Source organism: Oryzias melastigma, linkage group LG7 (genome assembly GCF_002922805.2).
Source record: "Oryzias melastigma strain HK-1 linkage group LG7, ASM292280v2, whole genome shotgun sequence".
NCBI lineage: Eukaryota > Metazoa > Chordata > Actinopteri > Beloniformes > Adrianichthyidae > Oryzias > Oryzias melastigma.
The window spans coordinates 27,586,054-27,612,641 of NC_050518.1; the positions used below are offsets into that span (position 1 = coordinate 27,586,054).

The 26,588-nt window shown below is 37.6% G+C and overlaps 2 protein-coding genes across 5 annotated transcripts in view; both read left to right on the plus strand.

The window, feature by feature from the left end:
- Positions 1-4,269: 4,269 nt before the first annotated feature.
- LOC112158744 (E3 ubiquitin/ISG15 ligase TRIM25) lies at positions 4,270-11,056 on the plus strand. Its single transcript, XM_024292243.2, has 4 exons — positions 4,270-5,033; positions 6,242-6,381; positions 9,940-10,107; positions 10,217-11,056. The coding sequence occupies exons 1-4, from the start codon at positions 4,410-4,412 to the stop codon at positions 10,923-10,925; spliced, it is 1,641 nt and encodes a 546-aa protein (XP_024148011.1). The 5' UTR covers positions 4,270-4,409; the 3' UTR covers positions 10,926-11,056.
- A 652-nt stretch (positions 11,057-11,708) lies between these two features.
- Positions 11,709-26,588, plus strand: part of chchd6a (coiled-coil-helix-coiled-coil-helix domain containing 6a) — a 106,142-nt gene continuing 91,262 nt past the window's right edge. For 2 of the 4 annotated variants that reach the window (XM_024293651.2, XM_024293652.2), the window contains exons 1-4: positions 11,712-11,931; positions 13,991-14,066; positions 15,578-15,677; positions 16,158-16,299. In XM_024293651.2, the coding sequence (XP_024149419.1) occupies positions 11,848-11,931; positions 13,991-14,066; positions 15,578-15,677; positions 16,158-16,299 (402 nt within the window). In that variant the 5' untranslated portion in view covers positions 11,712-11,847. Of the gene's footprint in view, positions 11,932-13,990; positions 14,067-15,577; positions 15,678-16,157; positions 16,300-26,588 lie in introns of all 4 variants that reach the window. The other 2 variants (XM_024293653.2, XM_024293649.2) reach the window with 2 other exon arrangements.

The window sequence follows — 26,588 nt, forward strand, 5'->3', positions numbered from 1 at the left end:
CGCTGGTGCCTGGTATTGTAGAAAAATGAATGTCAGTCCCTTCCCAAAATAAAATAACAATCAGTTTCCAATGGTTGGATTTCTAATAGCAGACATCTTTGTTTGGCTCCGCCCACCACAGCAGATGTTTCACTCTGCGCTGGAACTGTCGGATCAACGGTCATCTTCTGCCTTATTTATTAAAATAAAAGATGGTCTTTGTCCAAAAACAACTACAAATAAATTCTATAGTATCTGTTTAATTCAATAAAATCTTAATCACAGAATATTAAAAAAGTTTGGATTTATTTTAGACAGTTCTATTCAGCTGATCTCACAGCTGCACAGCAGGACGTCTGAGGTCGTTAATAAATATAGTATAATGCGTTAATTCAGGTCGATCAAGTGCATGTGTTAACACGTTAACTTCACAGCCCTAATTAAAAGTCATGTTACCAGTATGTCACAAAAATGTGTTGAATTTTTGCAAGCAGTTGTAGTTTTTGTCTGATAAAAGAAGACCAAATTTGCTTTGAAAGTTGATGTGGTTTAACAGGAAGATTAACTGCAGACACCAGTGATTTTAGCGAGAACTCGTCGTTTGTTGGATTAACCTGAATCATTGTCCACCTGTGAAACAAAGAAACAAACAAAAAAAGGCTTACTTTATCTTGAAAGCTGATGACCTTATTTTAGAAACAGGGTTGCAGGCATTTTTTCATGTGCAGAGAACAGAATGTCTGCAGGGCAGAAGGAATGTGGGAGATCCGGATCGTGAGCCGGTTCTGGTCGGATGATGGGAAAAACCTACAGAAACTTACAGTAAAGGGAGGCTGATGGCTGAAGTACATTATTACAGTGTGAAAGAGAAAACAAAAACTCACGTCAGCAGAGATTCTTGCTCTTCTCTTTCACTGACGTCGTTTATAGTTTAATAGTTCATTTTTTTGCATAGAGAAAAGTATAATAAAATAATTTAGAAAAATTTAAAACATGACTTCTTTCAAGAGTAGAATATTGCTCCATTTGTGATTTTATGATCATTCTCATTTATCTTCAATATTTTACTTTAACTACATATAAGTACAGTAAAAAAAAAGTAAAAGTAAATATCAGTTTTCTTTATTTCCTGCTGATTTTTATCATTCACTCTGAACGCTCATTAACTTGAAAAGAAAATAAACATATTTTATTAATCAGGACGACATTTTTGAAACCAGGTTCTTCTTGCAGGTTTTGGAACCTTTTTAAAGCACACCTACATTTTATTTTTTCCTTTTTTTTTCAACAAATGAACAACAAACTTAAACTTGAGGCATCCACCACAGCAAATGCAGCTGCGTAAAGTTTCTGTGTATTTTTAGTGACTGCCTCTGGCTGCATGTTTGCGTTAAGCTGCTTTACCTGAGTTACATAAGTTGTTATTAAAACCTACAGGTTGACACAACATTCTTCCCTTGCATTCTCTTTTTTCTGCAGGTTCAATGTTAAAGTACATTTTCTTTTATTATGCTTATATATTCATTTGAAAAGAAATAAATGCTGCTGTATTAAGGGCTGTTTCTAATCTCACATTTTGCAAAAAACACATTTCAGACTTTTGAAGCCTGATCAATCTTTTTTCAAAATTTGTCGTTCATGGTGGCACACTATTTCAAAATAGAAAAAGAAATGTGAATCAAGTTGCACTGCAATGAAACAACTTTTGACAAAGGCTCATTTCTGGTTTGAATTATTTAGAAAAAATCAGCAAAAATTCCACATTTCTGGTCTCAAGCATGGTGGTGGAGGAGTGATGATTTGGGTTTTTTGTTGTTGACGCCCTGCAGACACTGAGCTGATCATGAACTCCTCTGTGAACCAAAGTAATGACATCTAAGCATGTTTGAAACAGAATATTCCCCTATTGAGAGAACACTTTTAAACCCAAATCCATTATTGTGTTGGACTTTTAGAGAACGTTACATGAATAATTCACTAAAACACTCCAAAACAAAAGCAGAGCTGAAAAAAGTCAACATTCCTCTGCAGAACTGGTGGTATTTATGTTTATATATTTATTCAAAATGTGGGCTGGGCTTCATATTTCTGCTATGGTCATTCTATTTTTCTTTTGTCTGATGTTCTTTGATTTACTTTTGTTTATTTAGCAATAAGAGCTCGTAATAAAGGTTTTCTTTTTCTAGAAGCTCCTTTTCATTTATTAACTGTTAGAATGTCATTTTGTACTGTTCTGATGTTTTTAAACAAAGTATATTTTGGATAGATAAATCTTTCAGATTCATGTAGTTCTACAACCCGCATTAACATTTGAGCTTCACGTGTCAGAAATAAATAGTTAAAAAACAAGTTCAAACATGTTTTATTGGAGACTGTGGTGCTTTAATGTGAAGGACAAATCCACATTGGGGTGTTTGGATCACACAGTTCAATTCATTGGAGTTTATCAGAGTTTGACACTAAGACGGAGATTTTATTTTAGGAATTTCTGCAGGCATGTACCCAGAGTGCAAACTATATTTGATACTTCCAAAGATTTCAAACTTGTTTTTAAAAACTCAATATCTTTTAGCAGGTTTGTAGTTGTTTACATTTCTTTTTTCTCCAAGCTTTTCTCAAAATCATCAGAGAACAAAACATTTTTTGTCTCATTAATAGCTAAAAGATATACAAAAATAAGGAAATCATGAATAAATTCAGAATATTTTTACTTCTAACGTTTGACAATAACTTGATTTAAGTCAAAAAAACATACATTTGCAGAATCATTTATGGTTCAAATTTAAATATGTTATTTTAAAGCTCATTAAATGTTGACAAGTTAGACTGGCATTTATTGTCACTAATTTGAAAACAAAACTTTAAGAATAAGTGCTAAGTTTAGATTTACGAGGATTTATTAAGATTGGCCCGCTTGTCCTAAAATTCTCATTTTACTCATATTTTGTTCTAAAATGAGTCATTTCCACTTATTACACTAGTTTGTTTGTCTCTGTAATCAAATGTACTGATATATGTTCATAAAAACTAAAATCTAACAAACTATTTCCTTTGAATTAACAAAAATATTCTTATTTTTGGGTTCTATAATATTTAATATGAAGTAATTCTATTCTTATTTTCCCCTTTTGTGTGGAACTCCTTCCTAGATTTTGATGTCTTATTAAAACATTGTAGTGAAAACTGAGAGACAATTTTACTACTTCCTTGTGAATTTCTTCTCAAAGATTGATGTTCTTTTCCTATTTTTAGGCTACCGAAGACGCCCTGCCGTGCGTTCACAGACACTTGGGCAGACTCATTCTCTCAGAGCAGGAATTACAGAACCTGAAATACGTGTTTTTAGGATCGTGGAGAAAATTCTATCATCCTGAGAAACACCATGAGGACATGACCGAGAAGACACACGTGCATCACGTCAGACAGAGAAACGGTGCTGTCGGTCTAAATGTTTCATTGTGTGTGCAGCGAGCATTTCTGATCAAGACTGGAAGGGCGAGATCGTCTCAGATGCAGGAGCTGATACTTCTGCAGCAGGAAGAAAGTCATTAATGCTGAATCTTTCAGTTGAATAAAAAAGAAAAAAAATGTAATTTCATTTTGGATTTTGTGAGTTGTCTTCATGGATTTGACTGTGTGTGTTTTCTGTAAACCTCTTTGGTGCTGATTGTCCTTTATTTGTGTATTAATCTTAAACAAGCATCTGGACATTGAACCTGCAGTTTCCAAGTATTTTGAAAACACTCACTGTGACTCTGATCGCTAAACTCGGAGGAACTTTCCCAGAAACTTCCCTGAATGGCTGAATTCTTTCCACTTCACATCCTGTTATCTGAAGACCTTCACTTTTTACTTGTAAAGCCTGTTTGACCCCAGAAACGCAGTCTTTTGTAACCACGGAGGTTACAAATGTTTCCTTTCTGACTGTGCTTACAGTAAACAGCCGACTGATGAGTTCACCGTGTCTACAGTAGCCACACTTTCCCTCATGCTAAAGGTGCATGCACAGAAAGTTTTTAGCCTAAACGGCCATTCCATTCCATGAATGAATACACATTTCAGCAAATAGAAAATCTCCAAATCACGAAAAAATGTTCAACCTGTTCTCCTCACATTCCAGGACTTTTGATTTCCCTTGTTTTGTGAATTTTGATGAACTTCCTGAATTAGTGCACAGTGGTGTGTAATAGCAGCTTTCTGCCAGCAGAAGACAAACAGCCTCTCAGGTTGGAATGTTGTTCTGTACACAAGTTTGGAACCACCTCCTGCTTTTCAGATAAGTATGAGAGGCCGACTTGCCAGCTCACTCTGATACCTGCCGCCTCACGCACCTGCTGACCTGCTGGATGGAAGGAAAAGATAAGAACCAGTAGGTGAAGAAAGAGTTCACAAGAAGGCAGACCGCGAAGGGACAAGGACATCAAGGCACCATGTCTTCATCCAAACCAGAGGAGACGCTGGCCCAGGAGCTGAGCTGCCCCATCTGCCTCCAGCTCTACCGGGATCCAGTGGTGCTCCCCTGTGGACACAACTACTGTCGGGTTTGCATCAGCAAGAGTTCTGACGCCATAGACGGGAACAGTAAAGTGCTGCCCCGGTGCCCCGAGTGCCGCGAGGAGTTCAGCGGTGTGGATTCCCTACAGAGGAACTTCAAGCTGTGCAACATCATCGAGGGTTACCGCTCCAGCACGGCTTTGAAGGAGCCTGAGTCCGACCCGCAGGACAAAACCGGCACTTTCTGTGACTACTGCATAGACGACCCATCGCCTGCCGTGAAGACTTGCCTGAAGTGTGAGGTGTCGCTGTGCTCCAGGCACCTCCAGAAGCACCAGGAGAAGGAGAGCTTCAGGAACCACTCCATCGTGGAGCCTCAGGGCGAGATGTGCGTGAAGACCTGCGCCATCCACAGCTGCCCCCTCGAATACTTTTGCTCCAACGACATGACCTCTCTGTGCGCCAAGTGCTTTGTTGAAGGGCACCACCAGAATCACGATGTCCTCACCTTCAGCGTCGCTGAGGAGGAGATGAGGAGAGCGCTGGGGAGTCGCACCAAGGTGAGCTACGTCACACCTGACACCTTAATTCAGTTCAGTTGTATTTATATAGCCCAATATCACAAAAATGGCCTCAATGGGCTTCATGCTGGTCATTTTACAGAAGCAGGTCAGTCTTAAAATGTAAACAATAGATAATTAAACAGACTAAACTAAACTGGTTATCCATGTCCTTTGACCCTCCTTCCCAGTAAGGAAAAACTCCTAAAACACCTAATTCAGGAAAAAAGAAGAAACCTCAGAGATGAAGGAGAGATCCTCTCCCAGGACGGACAGGAGATTTACCAGGGCTATTCCAGAAGAATTCACTTATTTAACTCTACAACTACGTATTTGAATAGAGTTCAGTCAGATAGGACTGGTGACAGGTGGGGGCGAGGTCCACAGCCAAGACGAGCCAGAGGCGTGGTCCACGGCCAAGAACAGGAGCACAGACGATCCACCAGGAATCTCTCCAAGAGGAACAACACGTGAATCGCACTGCACCAAACAGAAGCCTAGAAAACTAAATAATAGAGAGGTGAAGTAAACGAGAATAGAGAACAGAACTCCAGAGCTGATGTGGAAAACAACAATGAGAAAAAAATCCAACATTTTTAACGTATCAATATTAATCTAGACCCACGAGAGCTACAGCAGAGGACCCGGTTTATCAAACCAACTTCCCTCTGCTGAGTTCTGTGGACCTCCTTGTGTAATAGATGTAATGAAAATTTTAATCACTCTCCAAACTTCATTACAGTAAGTAAGGGAGCAATAAATTCATCCTATGAGTTTAAAGCAAGAAATGAATCAGCTTGTCCATCTTTGTGACATAGAATTAACATTTACGTCCTTGCCACAACTTTATGACAAAATCACGCAAAGACAAAGATTGGTTTAAGTGCCAAAGGAAACACTGTAAAGAGTTTTAAAAACAAAACTAGAGACCGCATGATTTGTGCTTTGTTGGGAATTCAAAGAAGCAAAGTTTTCCGTAAAGACAACAGCTGACGACAGCCCAGTTCTGTCTTTTGACCTGATTATATCAGGTCAAAAAATGTTGAGTAATGCTTACTGTCCAACCTTGCTATCCAAACTGGATCTGAGAAATGAAAATGAGCATAGCAGTGAATTGGTGCATCATAAGTAGAACCAGTTGTTCCAGAATGTCTGCTCTATTGTGTTGCACACAATAGTCTTTTATTCCTTTGAATGTGTGTTTGCAGGTTCTTTCAACCCGCCTGCAGCTCACACAGAGCCTCCTGCAGAAGGTGACAGTAGACCAGGGAGTCTCCGAGGCCATAGGAGAAAAAATCGTCAACAAGGCGGTCTCAGTCATGGACAGCATTGTGGGACTCGTGGACAGGTAACAGAAACACGTACTCCACCTGACGCACACCTGTCCTCTGTCTAAACCTTCAGGAACTGATGAGCCACTTAAAGAACTGATGGTGACCCTCTCTGATGAAAATGGTATTTTTAACATGTTTTGGTGGCATTTTTCATTTGGAAATGAAAATTCAGCCCAAAATGGCTTTTTCAGCATCTTTTTTTTAAATAGTTGTGAATCAGGGACAGATGAATAAATGCAATTTGAAAAAAATTGCAGAAAATACACTGGGCAAGGCCACAAACTCTATGCTCCGCCCCCTTCCGATGCATCCACTTGTGAACAAATATATCCACGAACGTCTTTGTTTACTTGACCAGTACCTGCTTTATAGCTCCGACATTGCTCAACATTTTTGTTGCAGCAGTAATTTTAAGTTGTGAGGCCACAAAAAATATGGGTGACAAGAAGAGGGGACGGGGTTGCTCCGTACCAACTGAATTTCTAATGAACTCCTGCCGCTCTGCAGAAACTATGTCCTAGAAAGTTTTTACATTTTGGCTAAAAACTGCATCATTATAATGAAGGAGCACTTTGAAAATAGATCAGAAGATGATGGGAGTGGAAGTTTAAAGACTTTTTCAAAGATTTATACTGTTTCAAACTTAAGAATGTAAAGAGTTGTGCTCAAAATGAAATCCAAAAACATTCTTCAGAGGTTAATTGGTTACTCTAAATTGCCCCTAGGTGTGAATGTGAGAGTGTATGGGTGTGATTGAGGACCTGCGACAGACTGGCGACCTGTCCAGGGTGAACCCCGCCTTCACCCATTAGCAGCTGGGTTAGGCTCCAGCACCCCCGCGACCCCGAAAGGGACAAAGCAGGCAAGAAGATGAATGAATGAAGGAAATCAGGCCACTTGATTAAATGTGTTCTTTACTTTGGAAGAAAATCAATTTTAAGGAGTTTTATGAGAAGAAGGCTTATCCTCCTGTATTTATCCAAATGAACATATACATTTTTCTTCTGGCTTTTATCTTTTCTATTCTAAAGAAACTGTTGTAGCTGATAATTGTGTGACTGTTTTGTAATCATTCACACATCAGTGATTCTTCTGCTCCTTTCTGTATGTTTTTCTGCACGTAAAAACTCAATCACACCTTCAGTGATTTCAGTAATTTTGATATCAAAACATTCAGCTCATTCAGGACATTACTGCTTCTATTTTTGGTATTCATAAAAATATTGTTTTTGAAAAAATGAGCAAAATATGTCCCATAGGAAATGAATGAGAAAGTCTTCAAATTTCAAAATTTTAAGTAGATTAGCAACAAACCTTTAAATATATTCATGTTTTAATATTTTAAAGTAACTTAAAAAAAACGTGGAGTTTAGCTAATATTTTAGCAACACGCTAACGTTTTGGGCGAATTTGTTATTTACTGGGGCTTTTAAGGTCAAATAAAGTTCAGCTTCTATTTAAGCAACATGCTAATGTTTTTGACTAATTTTGTCTACTGGGTTTTTTGTGCTAACTTAGAGTTCAGCTTCTATTTTAGAAACAGGCTATTTTTGGCTAATTTAGCTTACTGAGGAATTTCAGTTTAGCTGGTATTTCAATAACGGGCCACCTTATTTTTTTTGTGTGTGGCTAATTTGGCATCTATTAAGGTTCTTTGGGCTGGACTTCAGCTCATATTTACACAACAATGTAATTTTTTTTTTTGCAAAACTGTCATGTTTTAGGAATTTTAAGCAATTCCACGACAAATTTTTCAGAAATTTAGTTCAACTTTAGCACTCTTTCATAGTTCTTTAACAAAGCCCCAGTCTTTTAGCAAATTTAATATTTTGCAAATACTTTTTGCATTTTCAGCAAATAAAGTAAATTGCATCAGCATTCAGCAAAAAGCTTCAGCATTTTCAGCAACTACTTTTTTTCAATATACATCAATAACATAGGTGACTCTGCAGGTGATTCTCTAATTCATCTTTATGCCGATGACACAGTTCTACATTCTGTTGGTCCCTCTCTGGACATTGTGAAAAAACAGCTTCAACATAGTTTTAATGAAATCCAACTTTCTTTCTCCAGACTGCACCTAAAGTTAAATGTGAACAAGACAAAAATCATGTGGTTTGGTAGGAAGGGTCATCTACCATCACCCCCCCCCAGTATCACCACGCTCGATGGGACACCTCTAGAACAGGTTACAAATTACAAATATCTAGGTATCTGGCTAGACGATACGTTGTCCTTCTCAACCCACATTCACCATTTGCAGTCAAAGGTTAAATCAAAAATAGGCGCTCTCTACAGAATGCGCTCCTCCCTCACCTTCTCTGCGAGACGAACACTGGTTCAAACAACCATCCTTCCCATTCTTGATTATGGTGACGTTATTTACAGATCTGCTAGTAAGCATTTGCTGCAAAAGCTGGACCCCCTTTATCACTCTGCTATACGATTCATAACAAATGCTCCTTTTAAAACTCACCACTGTACGCTTTACTCATCTGTGAACTGGACTTCATTATTCACTCGCCGAAAATGTCACTGGCTACTGTTAATCTATAAAACTCTGCTTGGTCTTTCTCCACCCTACCTGCGCCAGCTTTTACATACCTCATACCCTGTGTACAACACCCGCACTTCAAAACTATTATTGTTAAAAGTCCCAAAATCAAGTTTTTCACTTGGTTCTGGGTCATTTCAATATGCTGCAGCCAGAGACTGGAATGACTTACAAAAAACTCTGAGATTGGACACTTTTATATCACTAGCAGATTTTAAAAAATATCTTAATGAGTATTTTAAAGATGAATGTTTTTGTTCCTCATTGCAATGATTTTATGGTTTTATAATTTAGAATGTGTTTGTTCTGATGCTTTTCTGATTCTATTCAATGTTTTTTTTGTATCTTGTAACTTCTTTCCTCTTTCTTTCTCAAAAGGTCTTGCCTTTTGCCAGGCCACAGTTGCAAATAAGAAGGCTGTTCTTAATCTGTCCTGCCTGGATAAATAAAGGTTAAATAAAAACAAAGCATTCACACTAGCATTATCGCAGGTACTGCAACTTTTCTAAACTTAATCGGAAAAGGACTCAAAATCCAAAACACACCTTAGGTCGCGGGCCGACCAGGATAAACATTTACTGAAAACTTTAAAACTAAATCTTTAAAACTTTAAAATTTGAACTTTTTATCTTTACTATGAATAAAAACAGGCAGGAATATTATTCCAAAATAAATCAACTTAAAATTTTAACCCTTTAACACCAGATCTCCAGTGTTTATGTTCTTTGAGTTACTTCAACGTTTCAACCGCTATTACCATCACCATCAATCGCATCGCTTTTGTCCTTCAGAATCTACTGGAATTAGGTTGATGCCGTTAACGGCTGAAAAGTTACAGTATGTTCAAGAGTTTGTGTTTAAGTGTGTTTAAGTTAGAAATGAGTGCAAGATAAAATCGTGCCATTAATAACAATTAAATAAAAAGATCTGTTGGGGCCGGATAGGATTACCCCGAGGGATGACACATGTGATTTAATGGAAGAAAGGACTTGTGAAAAAGACATGGTGGTGTCTGCAGGTACAGGGACCGTCTGCTGAAGCTGTTGGAGGAGGAGAGGGGCCAGCGCAGGAAAAGCTGGCAGTCTGAGGTGAATGCACTGGAGGAGTCGCAACAGCAGCTGCTGGAGGTCCAGAGAAAAGCTGCACAGGTGCTCAATGAGAGAGATACATGCCTCTTCATACGCAGGTAGAACACAACGGCACTCCTAACCCAATTTGAACGAAAGAGCTCTAGTGAATATGAAAATTCTTTCAATACCTGTTAGATTTATGGACTGTGTGCTTTTGTTTTCCAGATTTATGATGATAGAAGAGCAGCTGAGGGATGCTGTCACAGCCACTTATACCACCAAAATCTCCCCAAGTCCTCCAATCAATACCAAGCGTCTGCAGACAGGCCTGAAAACCCTGGACTTCCGCTCAGAAATGACCCGGCTCATCGACACACTCCACATCCTTCTTAACCCCCAGGAGCTCTCCTTCAACGTCTGCACCGCCCACCCCAACTTGAATTTGTCCACTGATCTGTGCACGGTCAGGTTCACCTCTAACAAGCAGTCCTACATGGACCACCCGGAGCGTTTCATGACTGCGCCGCAGGTTCTCTGCAACCAAGGCTTCTCCAGCGATCAGCACGTCTGGGTGGTAGAAGTTGGGCCCAACTGCATGTGGTCCATGGGCGTCTGCTACAAGAGCATCCCGCGCCGCGGTGACCACAGCCGTCTCGGTCACAACACCGTGTCCTGGAGACTCCAGTGGAAAAACAGCAAATTCACCGCGTGCAACTCGTCCAGTAATGTCGTGCTTGCAGAAAAAAAGCCCCATCCAACCAAACTGGAGATGGCGCTGGACTACGAGGGTGGAACCCTCACGTTCCACAGCATCAAAGGCAGCAGGGAGCACCTCTACACCTTCAAGGCTACCTTCAAAGAACCCGTTTTCCCAGCATTCAGTATTCATTCAAGCAATCAAGACTCCTGGATCACGCTTCAAAATGGAGTGTAGAATGACTTTTCATTATGAACAAAACAATATAAAGAACATTTTAGAGTCCCACAACATGCAAACTTTATTCTTCTGTTTATAAACCTGTGTGTAAAAAAAACAAACACTTGTGGTGTATCATATGTTTAAAATGTTAATTTAAATCTGGTTTTGACATAAATACTAAATTAAATAATACATTTTACTTTTATGAAGAAAAAACAGGAAAACAACTAGTACAATTTATAAATGTGTTTACAAATACTTTATTTTTTTTACGCTTGTGTCAAAACATGTAAATGTAATGTCTTTAGAGACTTGATGATTGACTTTTTGCTATGATTTCATTATTAAGAGGCCTAAGATTTTTTTTTTTTTTTTTTTTATTTTTGTCAATCTATATTGTAACGTATGCACCTATTTGTAATGTCATTGAACAACCCGGTTACCACCATGGAAAAATTGACATTTAAGAAGGATTATAGACATGTTTTGTGTTTGTGGGTTAAATAAACTTTAAATGGAATGTCTGTTGGCAAATGTTGGCGTCGTTGTTACCATAAATATTATTTATTATTCTTATTTTTAAGGATTATTTTGATTTATGTACCTTTTTGAAATTTAAATGGCAGCCTATGGTATGAGGGTTGCCAGGTTTGATGATAACCCCCACATTTACTGAATATTTTGCAAAAATTAATGCTTTTCAAATATAAAGAAATATTTAAAAGTGATTCGATTCATTCCAAATTTAAAAAATAAAAATAGTTATTGCAGCTTACACACATCGGGTCATATGGGGACATTTATAAGCAAACCTGGCAACCCGCATCCCATCTGTCACACATTCTGTCATTGGACAGGGACTTAACGGAATTCTTTGATACTACTAACATTTTTTTGCGCGCGGTTATCACAGAGGGAGGTCGTTTTAACATACGGCATGGGCTCAGGGGAGAGTACGACCAGGAAAGTGTCTTATGGCGTGGATGATGAGGACAGAGTCAGGATCCTCCGCGGAGTCAAGGTAATGCTACTTTAGCTAGCGTTTGATAAGGTGTGTGGAGCAAGCGCTAACTGCCCGCCGAAAGATGAGTCTCCTCCACATCTAAATGTACTCCAGAGCTCAACCAAGAACCCATAAAACACGCCCCGAAACGCTGAGGATAGAGGCGGATGAAGGGGCTGGCTCAGGTGGATGAACCAAAGTGACCTTTCTGTGACGCCGAACTTCGTTTTTAATCAGGCGCTGTTAGCATTCCACCATCATTTTTCCTACAAAACAAAACTTTTCATTACATTTTTACCAAACTTAATGGTTCTTTGGTCTATTATGAGGAATTCGGCGCACATTTGATCTACATGAACGCGTCAATATTGGTTTAAATGACGCGTTTTATACTTTAGCATGTTGCTGAGGTTTAGCTAATTATCTTAATCGAATCCAGGTAATAAGAGCAAAATAAAAGATGAAAATAAACCGCACAGACTGGACGATATCACCATATATTTTGATTGTTTTTGTTAATAAATAACAAACGGATTTTTATTTTTTCGTAAGTCAGGGTCTGTTTTATTCGGAAAGTTTTATTTTGAACAGATTTTAAATAAAGTTTGGTTTGAAATTGGACAGTGATGCGTTCACGAGTAAGACATGAGTAGGAATTGTGCTGATCGGCCACAAAAATAATAAATAAATTGAAATGGAAATGTATGCAGGTAATAAATAAACGTCTTCTAAAACCAGGAATGTCAAAGTAATCTAAAACACACCTTAGGTCGCAGCCGAAAAGGATAATCATTTGACTCTAAAACTACACTTTTAAAACTTAAAAACAGATTGTCTGACAAAATTATGAACTAAAAATATAGCATTACCTGCAATAATGCTAGTAATTTGGCCGATGAAGATGCTAGTGCTGATAGCTGAAGGTGCTGAAATTGATAGCTAAAAACGCTGAAGCTAACTGAAAATGCTGAAGATGCCAGCTAAAATATTAGATAAATGCCAAATTAGCCTAAAAAACAAGCAAGGGAACAAACAAAAAATGTGATTAGCCAAAACAGCTAGCATGTAGCTGAAATATAAGCTAAACTTCAAAATGGTCTAAAAAATCTTGTAAATGCCAAAATAGTCAAAAAGCTAGCAGAATTCAAATTTTTAAAACTTTAAAACCGTAATTTTTTTTTTTACATAATTATGAAATAAAACAAAGGTAGGAATATTATCCCAGAATAAATCACCTTAAACCTTAAATAGCTTTCAATGTTGCACCCTCCATATAAATCTATTTTGTCAAAATTGTACAAGTTAGAAATAAGCACAAGATAAAATTGGGCCATTAATAACAATAAAATAAAGGGATCTACAGGGCTGGATGCCCGCGCCTTGACTTTGACACATGTTTGTGTGTATTATTGTTGGGGAATTTGAGAACTGGAAGTAATAATAAATAGGAAACCTAAACCATTGCTTAAGTTATTAATTAAAACAGCAATTTTTTTCACACTATAAAGAACTATCAGGAACTATATTAACATATTTTTTTCTACCGAATGATTTAAAAAGCTTTCAGCTGCACACGCCCAGTTGAAGAAGTGGCCAGAGGTTAGATTACAGATTGGATCTGGATTTGTGCTTTCGCCTGACATCTCATGCAGTCAGCTGGGTTTTTTTGCGTTCCAGCTTTTTTTTTAGATTTTTATCTCTTGCTTTATAACTTGCTAGGGTTTAAAGCTCTCTAACTGATAGTTGGACTTTGTTTTAAAAACTTGTGTCATTTCTTCCCCACAGTTTTCTAAAAAAATTGCTTAAATAAAAAAGAAAAACAAATACTGCTGTGCCTGCCATGGTTACACATTCAGAAGTTGTGAGTCACAGCAGCAGCGACTCACAGACTTGAGCCGCCGTTGAGGTTTTTCCAGTAGCTATCTTTAACAGGTTTTCTGGGGCATTTACAAGGAGGCACCCAAATTAAAATATGACTGCCACGTTTCATCAAAAGTAATGTTCGTAATGTTAACGTGAATTAATGTGTGGTGTTCTCTGATATTTCTGATAACTTGCTCCTTTTTCTCTTTACCAGCTGTCAGAAGATGTTCTTCAGAGGATGAGAGGAGTAGCCAACATCAGTCAATCATCAGGCCTTCAAAAAGACAAAGGTAGATTTAAATGCACTAAGGGTGAATTATTTTGTGACCCAGAATAAATGTGTTTATTGAAAACTCCCAAAGTACTTCCTCTTTTAGTTGGGATTAAATATCTGTGGGGAGGCACGTCTTACTGTTGGTACACGTACACATCAGGTGGAGTTTAACTCAACAATCGATGTCACATGAAGTTTTTATTTTTCTGTTTTTGGTCTACACAACACAAAAGTCTGGGTCTTGCTTGAGTACAATTCCCAGAAGGCTGAAGGTTCCACAGTTGTCAGTTTAAACATAAGTTTTCAGGCATAAACATGGGAGCACAAAGGCATCACGCCTCTCAGAAAGGAGAAAAGTTCTCCGTCCTGCCGATGAACCAGGTCTGGTATTCGTACATGTAACCCCCAACGACAGTGGAGGCTGTTGATTTAAAAAACAGGCAGAGTGGTCATTTTAATTAACTTTTAATGAATGGTGCAGCCTCTGTTCTTCATTAGTTTCTTGGATTAAACAAGATTAAATCAAATGAGAGAGAGATCAGAAATATACTTTCCATCAAACTCATTTTGACAGGTGACCTTTGACCCTTACACCATCCGTCAAACTCATTTTGACAGGTGACCTTTGACCCTCAGGATGATGTAACAGTTTAATATCAATTTTATATATAAAGGGTATATAGGGTCAAAGGTCACCTGTCAAAGTGAGTTTGATGGAAAGTATATTCCTGATCTCTCTAATGAGGTCGGAATCTGAAACAAGGAACTAATTTTAACAAAGTTTACAGTTTTGGTCACTGACTCAAATAATGAAAAAAGTTCATTTTTTGGTGCTGAACGCTCATAACTTTGTTTAACTTTACTACACTCTGACTCCATATAATATAAAGTAATGACTAATCGACTATTAAATTAGTCGTCGACTATTTTAATAGTGGATTAGTCGACTAATGGTGTCAGCCCTAGTTAGGTACGGCAGAGGCAGGTTCATGGTATGGAACTGGGTCATTGAATGAGCAGCTGATGTTCGTATCAGTCAGGAAATCATTTTTGGAATTTCAAGATGAAGGTTGGGATGGAATAACTCCGAACTTGCTGCAAAGATGCTTGAGGATTAGAAGCTGAAGTTAAAGGAAGCGTCATTGTTTTAGTCTGTTTTGAATGCATTCGACGTCTGTCAGAGAAGATCCTAAAAACATTCCTGACGTTATTTCTCTTTGGATGAATCAGCGACAAATGCAGAAAAGTCATTGCTCTACTGTTAGAAAACACAAAGCTTTACTGTCAACAATAAATGAAACATTCTTAGTTATATTCTTCCCCACAGTGACTGTATCTGTTGTTTAAGGGCCCAAGAGAAACATTTTCAATGTGAAGAACTTTGTTTTTTTTTTTTCTTTAAACCGCAGAACTACCCAGACAGAAGATGATCAACTCCCACTCCCGATTTCAAGTTTTTCAGACTAAAACATGCTGAATTCAGCTATTTTTCCCTCTGATATTAACTCTTTAAATTTTTTTCATCAGGGTCTTCTCCTGGTTCTGGTTCTGCCTCCCAGTCCAAGCAGAACCAGCACCGAGCCCAGTCCAGTAAACCAGCCTCGAATGCTAAAGAAGAGCAGAGAAGGTGCGAGAACTTTTTCTGAGCAGACAGTCTTGATAAGCTGTAACAGTTCTTGTCTTTTAAAATGGAATGAAATATGTTTTATCATTTATTGTTTGATAAATGGTCATTTTTTGGGATTGGTTTATCTAAACCAATCAAAACAAAGCAAAAAAATAAAACCTGAAGAAGACAAAAACACACTAATTTATCTATCTATTCATATATATTAGATAGATTGAATTAAACCTAGTTGGGATGTTTAATCATGAATTTACAGTTTTAATTTACAGATTTTTTTTAACCAAAAGAGTTTTTTTTTAAATGAGAAAAAGTGGATTCTCAGTCACATGATTAGGATCTCCATTCAGCAGCCTCTGAAAAAGTATGCTGCCCTCTTGTGGACATTTTCATACTTTTTCAACTTCAAATAAAAAGAGAAAAGAAACTGTTTTTTTCCTCTTGCGGGAATAAACTAGTTGTTCTTTTTGCCAAACATTGTAGGTTTGAACGGCAGCAGGCGATTCTGAAGGATGAGTTGGCTAAGATTGCCCAGAGGGAAAAGCAGCTGGCAAACGAGAAGACCAAAGCCTCCGTCCAGGAAAGACAGCACACCCGGCAGGAGTCTGAGAAGACGAAACAACTGGTACGAACACCATCAACACACATTTGCTGCTGCATTTTTCACTGTTCTTATGCTGCTGAAAGAGAGATATTTGATGTCTTGTTGATCCTTTTTAAGCTCACATTTTCTGAGGGTTTCTGCTCCTTCATCACTGAAACCAGCTTTTTGTTATTCGATGCTCCTTCTGTTTCCTCATTATAAAATATAGATCAAATTTCATTATGATTGTAGTACATTCATTATGTCGTAGAGTTTCAGCGGTCTGTTAACCTAACTGGTTGGTCTAAGGTTCAAATCTCAGGCTGATTGTTGTGTCCTTGGGCAAGGCAGTGGCACCACATTCTGTTTGGCTGAATCATAACTGAACTAGAATTTAATCTGAACTTTCTCTTCAACTCAACAGCAAATTTATTTACAAAAGGAAAATCTGAAGTCAAACGGATGTGTTTACATGCACCCAAAAACACTAATATTGGAGACTAATTTTTCATTTGTGTCGCATAAAAATATTAGACAAATAAGATCTGCATTTTTAAAACTCCAGGATCTTTTTGCAATAACAGAACTTATTGTGAGAAAACTAACTATTTCCAACATGGTTTTGCTGAATAAATCATGTTTTTGGTTTTAACCATGTATGTAATGATGTAGTGTTCATGTCAGTACTTATGTAACCACAATCAATGGACTGCAGATAGATTTATTTAAACAGCTGAATTAAAAGTTAAACTTAAAATTATGAATTAGACAGGAAAATAAACTAAAGTGTGCCACCTCATGAGAGAATAAACTTTAAAATGTTCACTTATTCATTTAAAAACTGTAACAAAACGTTCATCACTGCTTAGAAATGCTCCTAAAATAGTTGTAACTCATTTTCCATTTAAACTAGGGCTAGTTGGTATGGCCAACACATAAAATCTCAGGATTTTTGTCATTCCAAATTCTATTTTTGATATGTTTTTACTTTCTTTAACAAAAATGACAAATGATGGACTATATTGAGCAAAAAACAATTTAGTTTATCATTTCCTCTGGAAATTGTCTCAAACAAAGTGTAACTAAATACACGCTGTAAATATGTTTGTAGACTAATGCATTAGATTAAGCTCTTATAAAGAGTGTGCGTCTCTATATTTGCACACTATTTTCTACCCTTTTTTTCTGTCTACCTCTCACTTTGCACAATTATTGTGCTATTTTTCTTTTTCTTTTTTTTCTCTAAGCTGCTCAAATCTCGTTACAATGTAAATTGATAATAATTGATTCTGAATCTGATCCGACTTTAATGCCACACAGTCTGTGTTGTGGATTTGTCTCACCACTTTGGCTCCTTCTGGTCCAAAGAAACTAGAACTAGTTTGAGATGCTTCTGTGCTGTGACAGTTACTAAAAATGGTAAATTTTTAAATCGGTTCAAAGTTCCAGAAAAATGTGAGCGACTTCCTACGACTGTGAGGGAAAACAAGAAAACCTGAGTGACCCCAGAGACTCCTGTGTGAACGCTGTCGTCGGCTCTGTCGCTGTTTGTTTCTTTCATTTCATGTGTCAAAGTTGAGGCCCGGGGGCCAGATCCGGCCCTCCGGGTAATTAGATCATTTAATTTATTGTTATTAATAGGGCTGTAACGAGTATCCGGGTGCTCGGGTTTTCGCGATCTGCTCCCAGAATTTCGAGTACAGATATTCGCGACGTCCAAGATCGCTGATTCGCGATCTTTATAAATGTAGTAAATTGTAGCAAGAAATGATCAAAATATCAATTGGGGACGATGTATTTTTGCTCTGAAATGCAGATGATTAATGTCGGATTTTAAGTTTACGAACTAAAATAAAGCCAAAAGAGCCGTGGTACCACTACCAGAAGTAAACACATCTTTGTGACGGTGAAGCTTCCGGTTTTCAAAGTGAAACTAGCGAGAGCTTTTTTCCGTTCAAAAACTGAGACTGAAGTTCCGCTCACAGACATAACTTCTGAAAAAATGAATTAGCTTTAACATCGGAGCTTTAGCTCCAGTGTTTACATTGTTTGGTTATGATAACTCTTCAACATTTGACGTAATTAACGAAACTCCAGCTTATTCTGAAGAAACAGCCTCACGCTGCTGAAAGGTGGATGTAATCAACATGAATCAGCTGATTCTGCTGCGAAAAAAAAACGTTTTCATAGGAGCTCTGCAGCAATATGTGATGCTTAGAACGTAAAATATTGAAGAACTTTGAAGATAAAAAAACTGTAGAAAATTCACAGGTTTTGTTGTTAAATGACCCAAAACAAAAGTGATTTTTATCCTTTTTATGTTGTTGTACTTACTGCTGAATCAAAAGATTGAAAAATAAAAAACAAAAAAACTTTAAAATGACAAAAAAATGTCTTTTTATCTAAATCTTTGTTTTTTTAATCAGTTTAGTTCATTCTGATCTTCTGTTCTAAATAAAGGTATAAATGATGATTAAATACAAATAATTTCAATTTTCATCCATCTAGTAAATAGACATACACATAGCAATAAACATTATAACAAAAAGTAAGAACCGTGGTTCAACTCGTGAATCGTTGCTCTTGATTCGTGAATCGAATCGGATCGCCACCAAAGTGATGATCCACAGCCCTAGTTATTAATGGCCCGATGTTATCTTACACTCATTTCTAACTTGTATAATTTTGACTAAATATATTTTTATGGAGAGTAAAATACTGAAAGATATTTAAGGTTTAAGTTGATTTATTCTGGATTAATATTCCTGCCTTTTATTATCTATAATTATGTTAAAAAGTTACAGTTTTAAAGTTTTAAAAATGTAGTTTTAGAGTGTTCAATTAATATTTATCCTGTTCGGCCCGTGACCTAAGGTGTGTTTTGGATTTTGGCCCCTTGTGTGATTGAGTTTGACACCCCTGCTTTATTTCATGCATTTGTTCTGCGTTGTGAAGTTAATGTCAGAACTCAGTTTGCGCATTTGGAGGCAGGAGGACATTATTGTCCCTTTAGATAATACAGATTTTTTTATTTGTCACCAGCTTGTCCGACGCCCCTGAAAAAGTGAATAGTGAAGCGATGACACAAGACGCGATGCTGCATCAGTCAAGTCCAGTGTAATAATGCATGAACCGAAGCAGGACGTCTCCCCTACCCAAACTAAGACAAGATCAATCGAAACACGGTCAACTAATACAACTCTTAAAACTAAATATTTGAAGGAAAGTTGAATGAAAACCATGTAAAATTTAGGTAATTATTCAAAATCACATGTAAATATAGTATTGAATATTGTGACTGTAATGCGGATGTTTAGACATCAAGACCAGAGTAGTCGATCACAGATCAATCAGTAAATATGCCGCTGTCTGTTCTCAGAAAATGAATCATTAAATCATTTTCTCCTGTTATGACCTCCACTGCCCAGTAGGGGGAGTTGATGTGATTCCTTTGATCATTTCTTGTAAGCAGCCACATTAGCATTTCTGACTGAAGACTCCAGGTTTACATGAGTTCAGTGATGAAGCTGTTTAAAAATGGATTAGTCTGAGTGACTCTGAGTTGGAGGCGATACGTTTTTGGAGTCAAGTCATGATTCAGTTTCTTGCTCCAGTTAAATCGCAGGTTGGAGTGTTTTTGTTCGGACACAAATTGGTTCTTGGGTTTGTAATTTCCACGGTGACGCGTGCCGTGCCTCGCCCCGCTCTTATCCTCCCATTACATCCCGCTTTCTTTGTTATCTCCCCCTCCTCGCCGTGTTGGCTCTCCCTCATCTTTATGCCTTTCTGTTTTCCCTCTTTCCATCCCCACCCTCCTCCATCTTCTGCTGTCTTTTTCCCCTCCTTTTCTCTCCTTCCTATCCCAGCCCATCACTCTCTCCTTCCTGCCCCGGAGACAGTATTATCAGCCCGCTGCACGCGGTAAATTGCGCGCCGAGAGTTTCCTGGAGCTGGAGATAGGAGTGGGGCAGGGTTGAAGGTGTAGTCGCAGAAAGAGGAGAGCTTGTTGTACACACCTTCAACGTGACTCCTGCTCCCCGTCTTCCGCTCGCCTCCCCCCTATGTTGAGATGTGCTTATCTCCTCCCAGCATACTCCCACTTCTAATGGGAAGCTGCTGGAGGGACGGCGTGAGCAGAATGACCAGCTGAGCGGGACTGGACCTCCTCATGCTGAGGGCCTCCTGTAATTACTGCTCCCCGTGCTCTGAATGCATATATGCACATGCTGCTGACATCTCCTCATAATTCAGATATTTATTTATTTTCTGAAAGCTTAATAAGCCATCAACTTTTCTCTGCAGCTTTTTGTCCCTTTCAGGCATAAAAGTGTCAAGAGGTGATGTTTTATATCCCTGTAGGAGCGTGGAGCCCAGAATGCAACTGTGTCTGACATCTTCATCTGGCGTGTGTCAACACTTTATCATCCTTTGGAAACAAAGTTTGACTAAACTAGTTTGGCTTAAAGAAGTTTGAACACCAACAAACATCGAGCAAAAACACGTTGTCCTTCATTCATTTCTCCATGTTTTTGTCTCAAGACCATAAACTTAGTTAGCTCTTCCAGTTTGCTTCTTCGTTTTAGAGACAGTTAGTCCAGTTTACAGGAAAAAGTGTCAAAATGTGAAGAAGGAGAAGAAAATGTCTTAAGTCTGATTAAAAATCCCAACAAACACAACAATCTATGAAGAATTCAGAATGAAGAGGAGGTGAGAAGAATGAGATGAAGCCCTTTTCCTGTGAGGAAGATGAGAGGAACATCTTTATGAATGTTTCTCCAGGTAAAATTCCAGACAAAAGTTAGATCCTCGCGTCTGAAGTAACAAACACCTGTTTATTGAAGACAAGACACAACTGGAAGATATACGGTATTCTGCATTTAAAATGAAAGTTTTTTTTGTTGATCAACTCTAGCTCAGTGGAGAAATTGAGTGTTGGGGTTAGATTGGGGCGGGGCTGTCAGAGCAGACTCTTCCTGAAAGGGGCGATCTCACTCTGTGACATCAGATCGTGAGGACCTGTTCGTTTTTGTGGGTATGGGAGGGGCTGCTGTTGAGAGAGCAGGTTTTTAGAGATTTACTCAGAAACGCATGATGGATCAAAATACCGCTTTGAGGTTCTTTATAGAGAGGAATGAACAGTAGAATACACTTAAAAACTCAAAAAGTTGTTTTTTATGGAATGGCCCCTTTAAGAACTTCAGTAAGAAGATCAACATAAAACAGCCTATATTATCTTCTTCCACCACCATCAAAGGAGGCCCTTAGTGCTGCACAAGGCTAAAACAACGCAATGATAAAACATAAGAAGGAATAACAACTATCAAACAGGACTTAAAAACATACAAAAGATCATCTAAAGCTAAGGCACGGTAGTGGAGGAGCAGTTTGGCTTTAAAGCTCAAATTAAAATGTAAAATATTGAGTTTTTTTCTTTCTAATTTTTTTATTTAATTAAAAGACACTTTGCAATATTTTTTTATTTTGATGAAATTTTAGTAACCAGAAAAATCTATCTTACTATCTGGTGTGCACCAGTTAGTAACCCAAAAAAAAAGATTTACTATCTGGCGTGCACCAGTTACTGACCAGAAAAAAAAAATTGCACTTCAAGTTTTATTAAAAAATATTAATTAATTCTTTTCTTACTTCACTGTCCTTTTAGGGGCTCTGCAGAAGAGATCCAGACTCCTTTGAACGTTTGTTCTTGTCTTTTAGACATTTAAAAAAAACTAACTTTGTGTCTCAAAAGCTTTTGTCTTCTTGCTCTTTAAGCTCATAAATGCATCATCTCTCTCTGGACTTGCTGTAGATCTTCAGTGTTTAGTGAATGAAGCATTATCCCTGCATTATGGTCTCAAACAGACTCAGTCCTCTGAAAACTCTCTCTGCTCAGATTTTCTTTTTCTTCTTGTATTAATAATTACATTTCTCCCACTGGTGCAGCGTTTGTGTCACCCAGGAAGAAATGCTCTTTATGTATAATTATGAGCCTCAGCTTTTTATGGCAGAAAGAATAAAATAATAGCCCTTAAATGTTAATGTACATTCACTTATTTATTTCCGGGGAGGTTTTACCTCAAGGTTTGATTTGAAGGATTTGCTTTGCTGAAGATTTACAGTCGACACTGTTTATTATTTTATGTAATTTTCAGTTTTTATTCTATGTTTGAATGTCTTGTATAGTATATATACATTTGATTTAGGAAAATTTGGATTACCTTGAAGGGGGGCAAAATTTGATGCATGCATATTCAAGGATAGTTAACTGGTGTGTTAACAGAGTCCTGGACATGTGGAAGACTTGAGAATGGAGAAGTTTCTGCAAGAGACTGAAAGAGATCCAGTGCTCAGAGCTGGACTTGAGAGTTTGGCCTTAAGTGTTGAACAAAGGTGTGAATAGATGGAAGAAAAGCGCTCAGCTGATTTAGTCTTTTTTTTTGCCCTTTTGTGAATCCCCCGCTCCGCATCCTCAGCCACACTTTCAAACAATGATCTTCTATTTATGAGCTTCTTTCTTTCGATAGTCTTTCAGTCCCTCGCTCACTTCCTGCCGTCTTTTGTCTTCTTCCCGCCGAACTGCTTGATCCCTCCATTCCTTCATCCCTTTCTTCGTCTTTCAGCCCAGGTCCTGAACCCATGTGCCGCTCTGTGCACAGTCTTTGTTAATGGCAAATATTCTGCAGATTAATTTCACGACGACTGAGGGGAATGTGAGGATGAGAAGAAAGGAAGCAAGTTGAGCTGAAAGGCTAAAAGGATTTCTCTTTTTAGAATGCGTTAATGGCCTTCTGCCGCATGTAGAAAGCAAAAAAAAGTATAAGTCACATTAGCATATGCTAAATTTCTCTTTCTGTTCTCACCAAACAATTAGAAATCCTTCTTTATTAGCTGCCCTTTACCTCCCTCTGGTAGAGCTTCAGCTAATAAATATGTCATCTGGGTTTTCCTCATTCACTTTTTGATGAATTGATTCATCTCAAATTAATAGGAAAATAAGCTTCATTTTTTTGTTTTAAAAAATGATAGATTTTGACACAAGTTGTTGTGTAAATGATAATGTAACTAAAATGTTTTATTTATTTTTTTAATCTTCTAATGCAGGGGTATCGAACTTAATTGCACAGGGGCCAAAATCAAAAACACACCTTAGGTCGCGGGCAGAACAGGATAAACATTTACTGAACACTAAAACTGCATTTTTGAAACTTTAGAACCATATATTTAAACATAGATATATAGCATTACCTGTGATAATACTAGTGTGAATGCTGTAAGATGAATTTGGCAGCTAAAGATGCTAATGCTGATAGCTGAAAACGCTGAAATTGGTAGCAAAAAACACTGAAGCTGATAGGCAGCTGAAATATTAGCTAAATGCCAAATTAGCCTAAAAAAACATAGGTTAGCCAAAACAACTAGCATGTAGCTGAAAAAATAGCTAAACTTCAAAATAGTCTAAAAAACCGGAAAAAGCTTAAATTAGCCAAAAACAGCTAGCATGTAAATATCAGCCTAGCACCGAAACAGCCTAATTAACAAAATAAAAAAAAACCCTAAATTAGCCAAAACAGCTAGCATGTAGCTGAAAAATAGCTAAACTCCAAAATAGCCTAAAAATTTTGGTAAATGCCAAAATAGTTCTAAAAGTGAGAAGAATGCCAAGTTTTAAAACTGTAACTTTTTAACATAATTATGAATAATAAAAAAGGAGGAACATTATTCCAGAATAAATCAACTTAAACCTTAAATAACTTTCAGTATTTTACTCTCCAAAAAAAAACATATTTTGTCAAAATGATACAAGTTAGAAATGAGTTCAAGATAACATTTGTCCATCAATAACAATAAAATGAAATGATCTGCAGGACCGGATATATTTACTCGGCGGGCCCCTAGCCCTCGACTCTGACACGTGTTCTAATGGTTTTATATTAGAAGGTCGGATTGGACAGTTTTGTTGATAAAATATAGATTTAAATGCATTTTTCAGCTTCTGTTAACCAGTTTAATTCTAATTTATCTGTTGGATTGTTTTATTGGTGCTAATATTTAAAAAAAACAACTCCAGTTAGTCATCTAGTTTTTGCAATTCTCTCAGCTGAAACCAGATGGCAGCAAAAGCACATCATGATTTATCAGTGAGTTCTTGTAAAAGTGAAAATATTTGTTTACTAAATTGTCATTTTTCTTCCCTGTGTGAAGGTAATTCATAGTGACTCTCAGCAGAAAGAGTGTCAAAAATACATGTTTGCACATGTTCTCCACATCAACTTGTACAACACCCTGTTGTTCCAAACATAATTTATATCTCATCAAAACCATCTTCAGCGACACAGACTTCAGTCAAAAAATATTTCACTCTATGGATAAAATGCAGAAAACCACAGAGGTTTTTTTAACTCAAAATAATAGATTTAATGCACTAAAATCAGTATTTACATACTTTTACACACTGTTTTTGAAACATAATAACTTTATTTTATCATATATGTTGTTGACGTGTGTTGCAGCAAACATAATTGTGTTTGGTGAAGTAGATAAATGAAGCACTTTCTGCTGTTGCTGAGCTCCGTTAAAGAGCTCTGCACACAGTTGAAAGAAAGAATGAAAGAATAGAAGAAAAGTCCAGTTATAATAAAATGAGGAGATGCTTCTTCTGCTTTGTTTCCAGCACCAAACCTCTGTAGGTCTGAACTCCCATGAAGCTTTCTAAAGCATTCATTTTCTCACTGATTTAACAAGCACTAAATCAGAAAGCGTTTATTGTCAGAGATGTTCCATTTATAGACTCACAAATTCTTCTAACTTCACAGTAGAACACGCAGTGATAGACTCTTGAAGTTAACCGTTTAACGCTTAAGCCTCAAAATGTCTGCCTGGACTTTTCTACTTTGACTATGAAAGGGTCAGAGAATGTCCTACAAATGTGTGCTTTTGCCCCTCTTTCCAGAAGATATTGCATTTTTAATATCTATCATCATTTTACAATTTATTCTATTTCATAATAGTGTTAGATCAATTTAAATTGAAAAAAAGCACAACATCAAAATTTGACTTTAGAGTTTTTTGTGAGAAAAACATGAACAACAGGTTTTGATTGTTAAGTTTATATTTAAAAAACTATTTACAACAACATTTCTGTATTTTACTCTCTAAATGTGCAAAAGAACAGTGCATAAAGTATATAATATCTACAGCTTTTTTGGGCACAGAGGTTTGTTCTGTCCTCTTTGGCTTCTCAAAGGTCATGGTGATGCTTGCAGTGACAGTCACAAGTCCCACACTTCCACGGAGTGTTCTTGGTGCAGATTTTTCAGCATCAGTGTGAAAAGATTTCACCTGCTGATGGTTTCCTGGATTTGGAGGTGATTGGACACCTGGGATGTGTCTGGGGTTGAATCTCAGTGAATGAGTCTTCATCATCAGGTTCTGCATCTCTTTCATTGTTGTTGATGTGGTGAGCAGCTTTGGTCTCAGACCAAATCACCAGAGGCTCCAGCATCCTCACATTTCTCATATTTGATCCTCCAGCATCATCAGTTCCAGCCCACAGGAAATCTTTAAGAAAAATGTTCTTCATTTGTTCTAATATTTCCTGAACAAACATAAATATATGCTTATTTTTACAAGATTACTTATATTTTTTGAGCAACAAAATAAGCTAACTTAAATTTGAATGACATTTCTCTCACACAGTTTGTGTTTCAGTGTAAAAACTAGCTAGCAAGAGCTTGATTTCTTTAGAAGAAAAACAGGAAATGCAGCTCCACAAACGTTATCTTTTCTCGCCAAAAGTGACTCCCTCCGTTGCTCCTTCTGTCTCAAAGTCTTCTCTGAACCTTCATCCTTCGTCTTTGAGACATTTTTCTTATTTTTTTCGCCGTTATAAAAACTCTTTTCGACCGCTCCGCTCTCAGCTTCTCTCCAACGCTCCGTCTGTCTTGCCGGTAAACAAAGGAGCTCCTCGCCGGCTTCTGGGTGAGATTACCATAATGACACCATAACAGAGCGCATTGTCTCAGCTTTCAGAAACTGTTGGAATTTTTAAAATGGAGCAAACCGTTCAGGACTTACTGTAATTCAAAGAGCACTTCTGCAATTGCGTCACGGGAACACGCTCAGTGTTATATGGTCAATGACTGAATGTCAGTTTTGTTCAGCAAAAAGGTTTTTTAAGTCTTAATTAGGGGTTAAAGTGTTTGCCTTGGTCATCCATCCATCCATCCGTCCATCTTCTTGACCGCTTCTTCCCTTTCGGGGGCGCGGGGGTGCCGGAGCCTAACCCAGCTGCTGATGGGCGAAGGCGGGGTTCACCCTGGACAGGTCTCCAG

Excerpts from the sequence above, each read along its gene's own strand:
- LOC112158744 (XM_024292243.2), top strand. The coding sequence starts at position 4,410 with ATGTCTTCATCCAAACCAGAGGAGACGCTGGCCCAGGAGCTGAGCTGC. Across the intron at positions 5,034-6,241 it reads CGCTGGGGAGTCGCACCAAG|GTTCTTTCAACCCGCCTGCA; the intron begins GTGAGCTACGTC and ends GTGTGTTTGCAG. Across the intron at positions 10,108-10,216 it reads ACATGCCTCTTCATACGCAG|ATTTATGATGATAGAAGAGC; the intron begins GTAGAACACAAC and ends TTTGTTTTCCAG.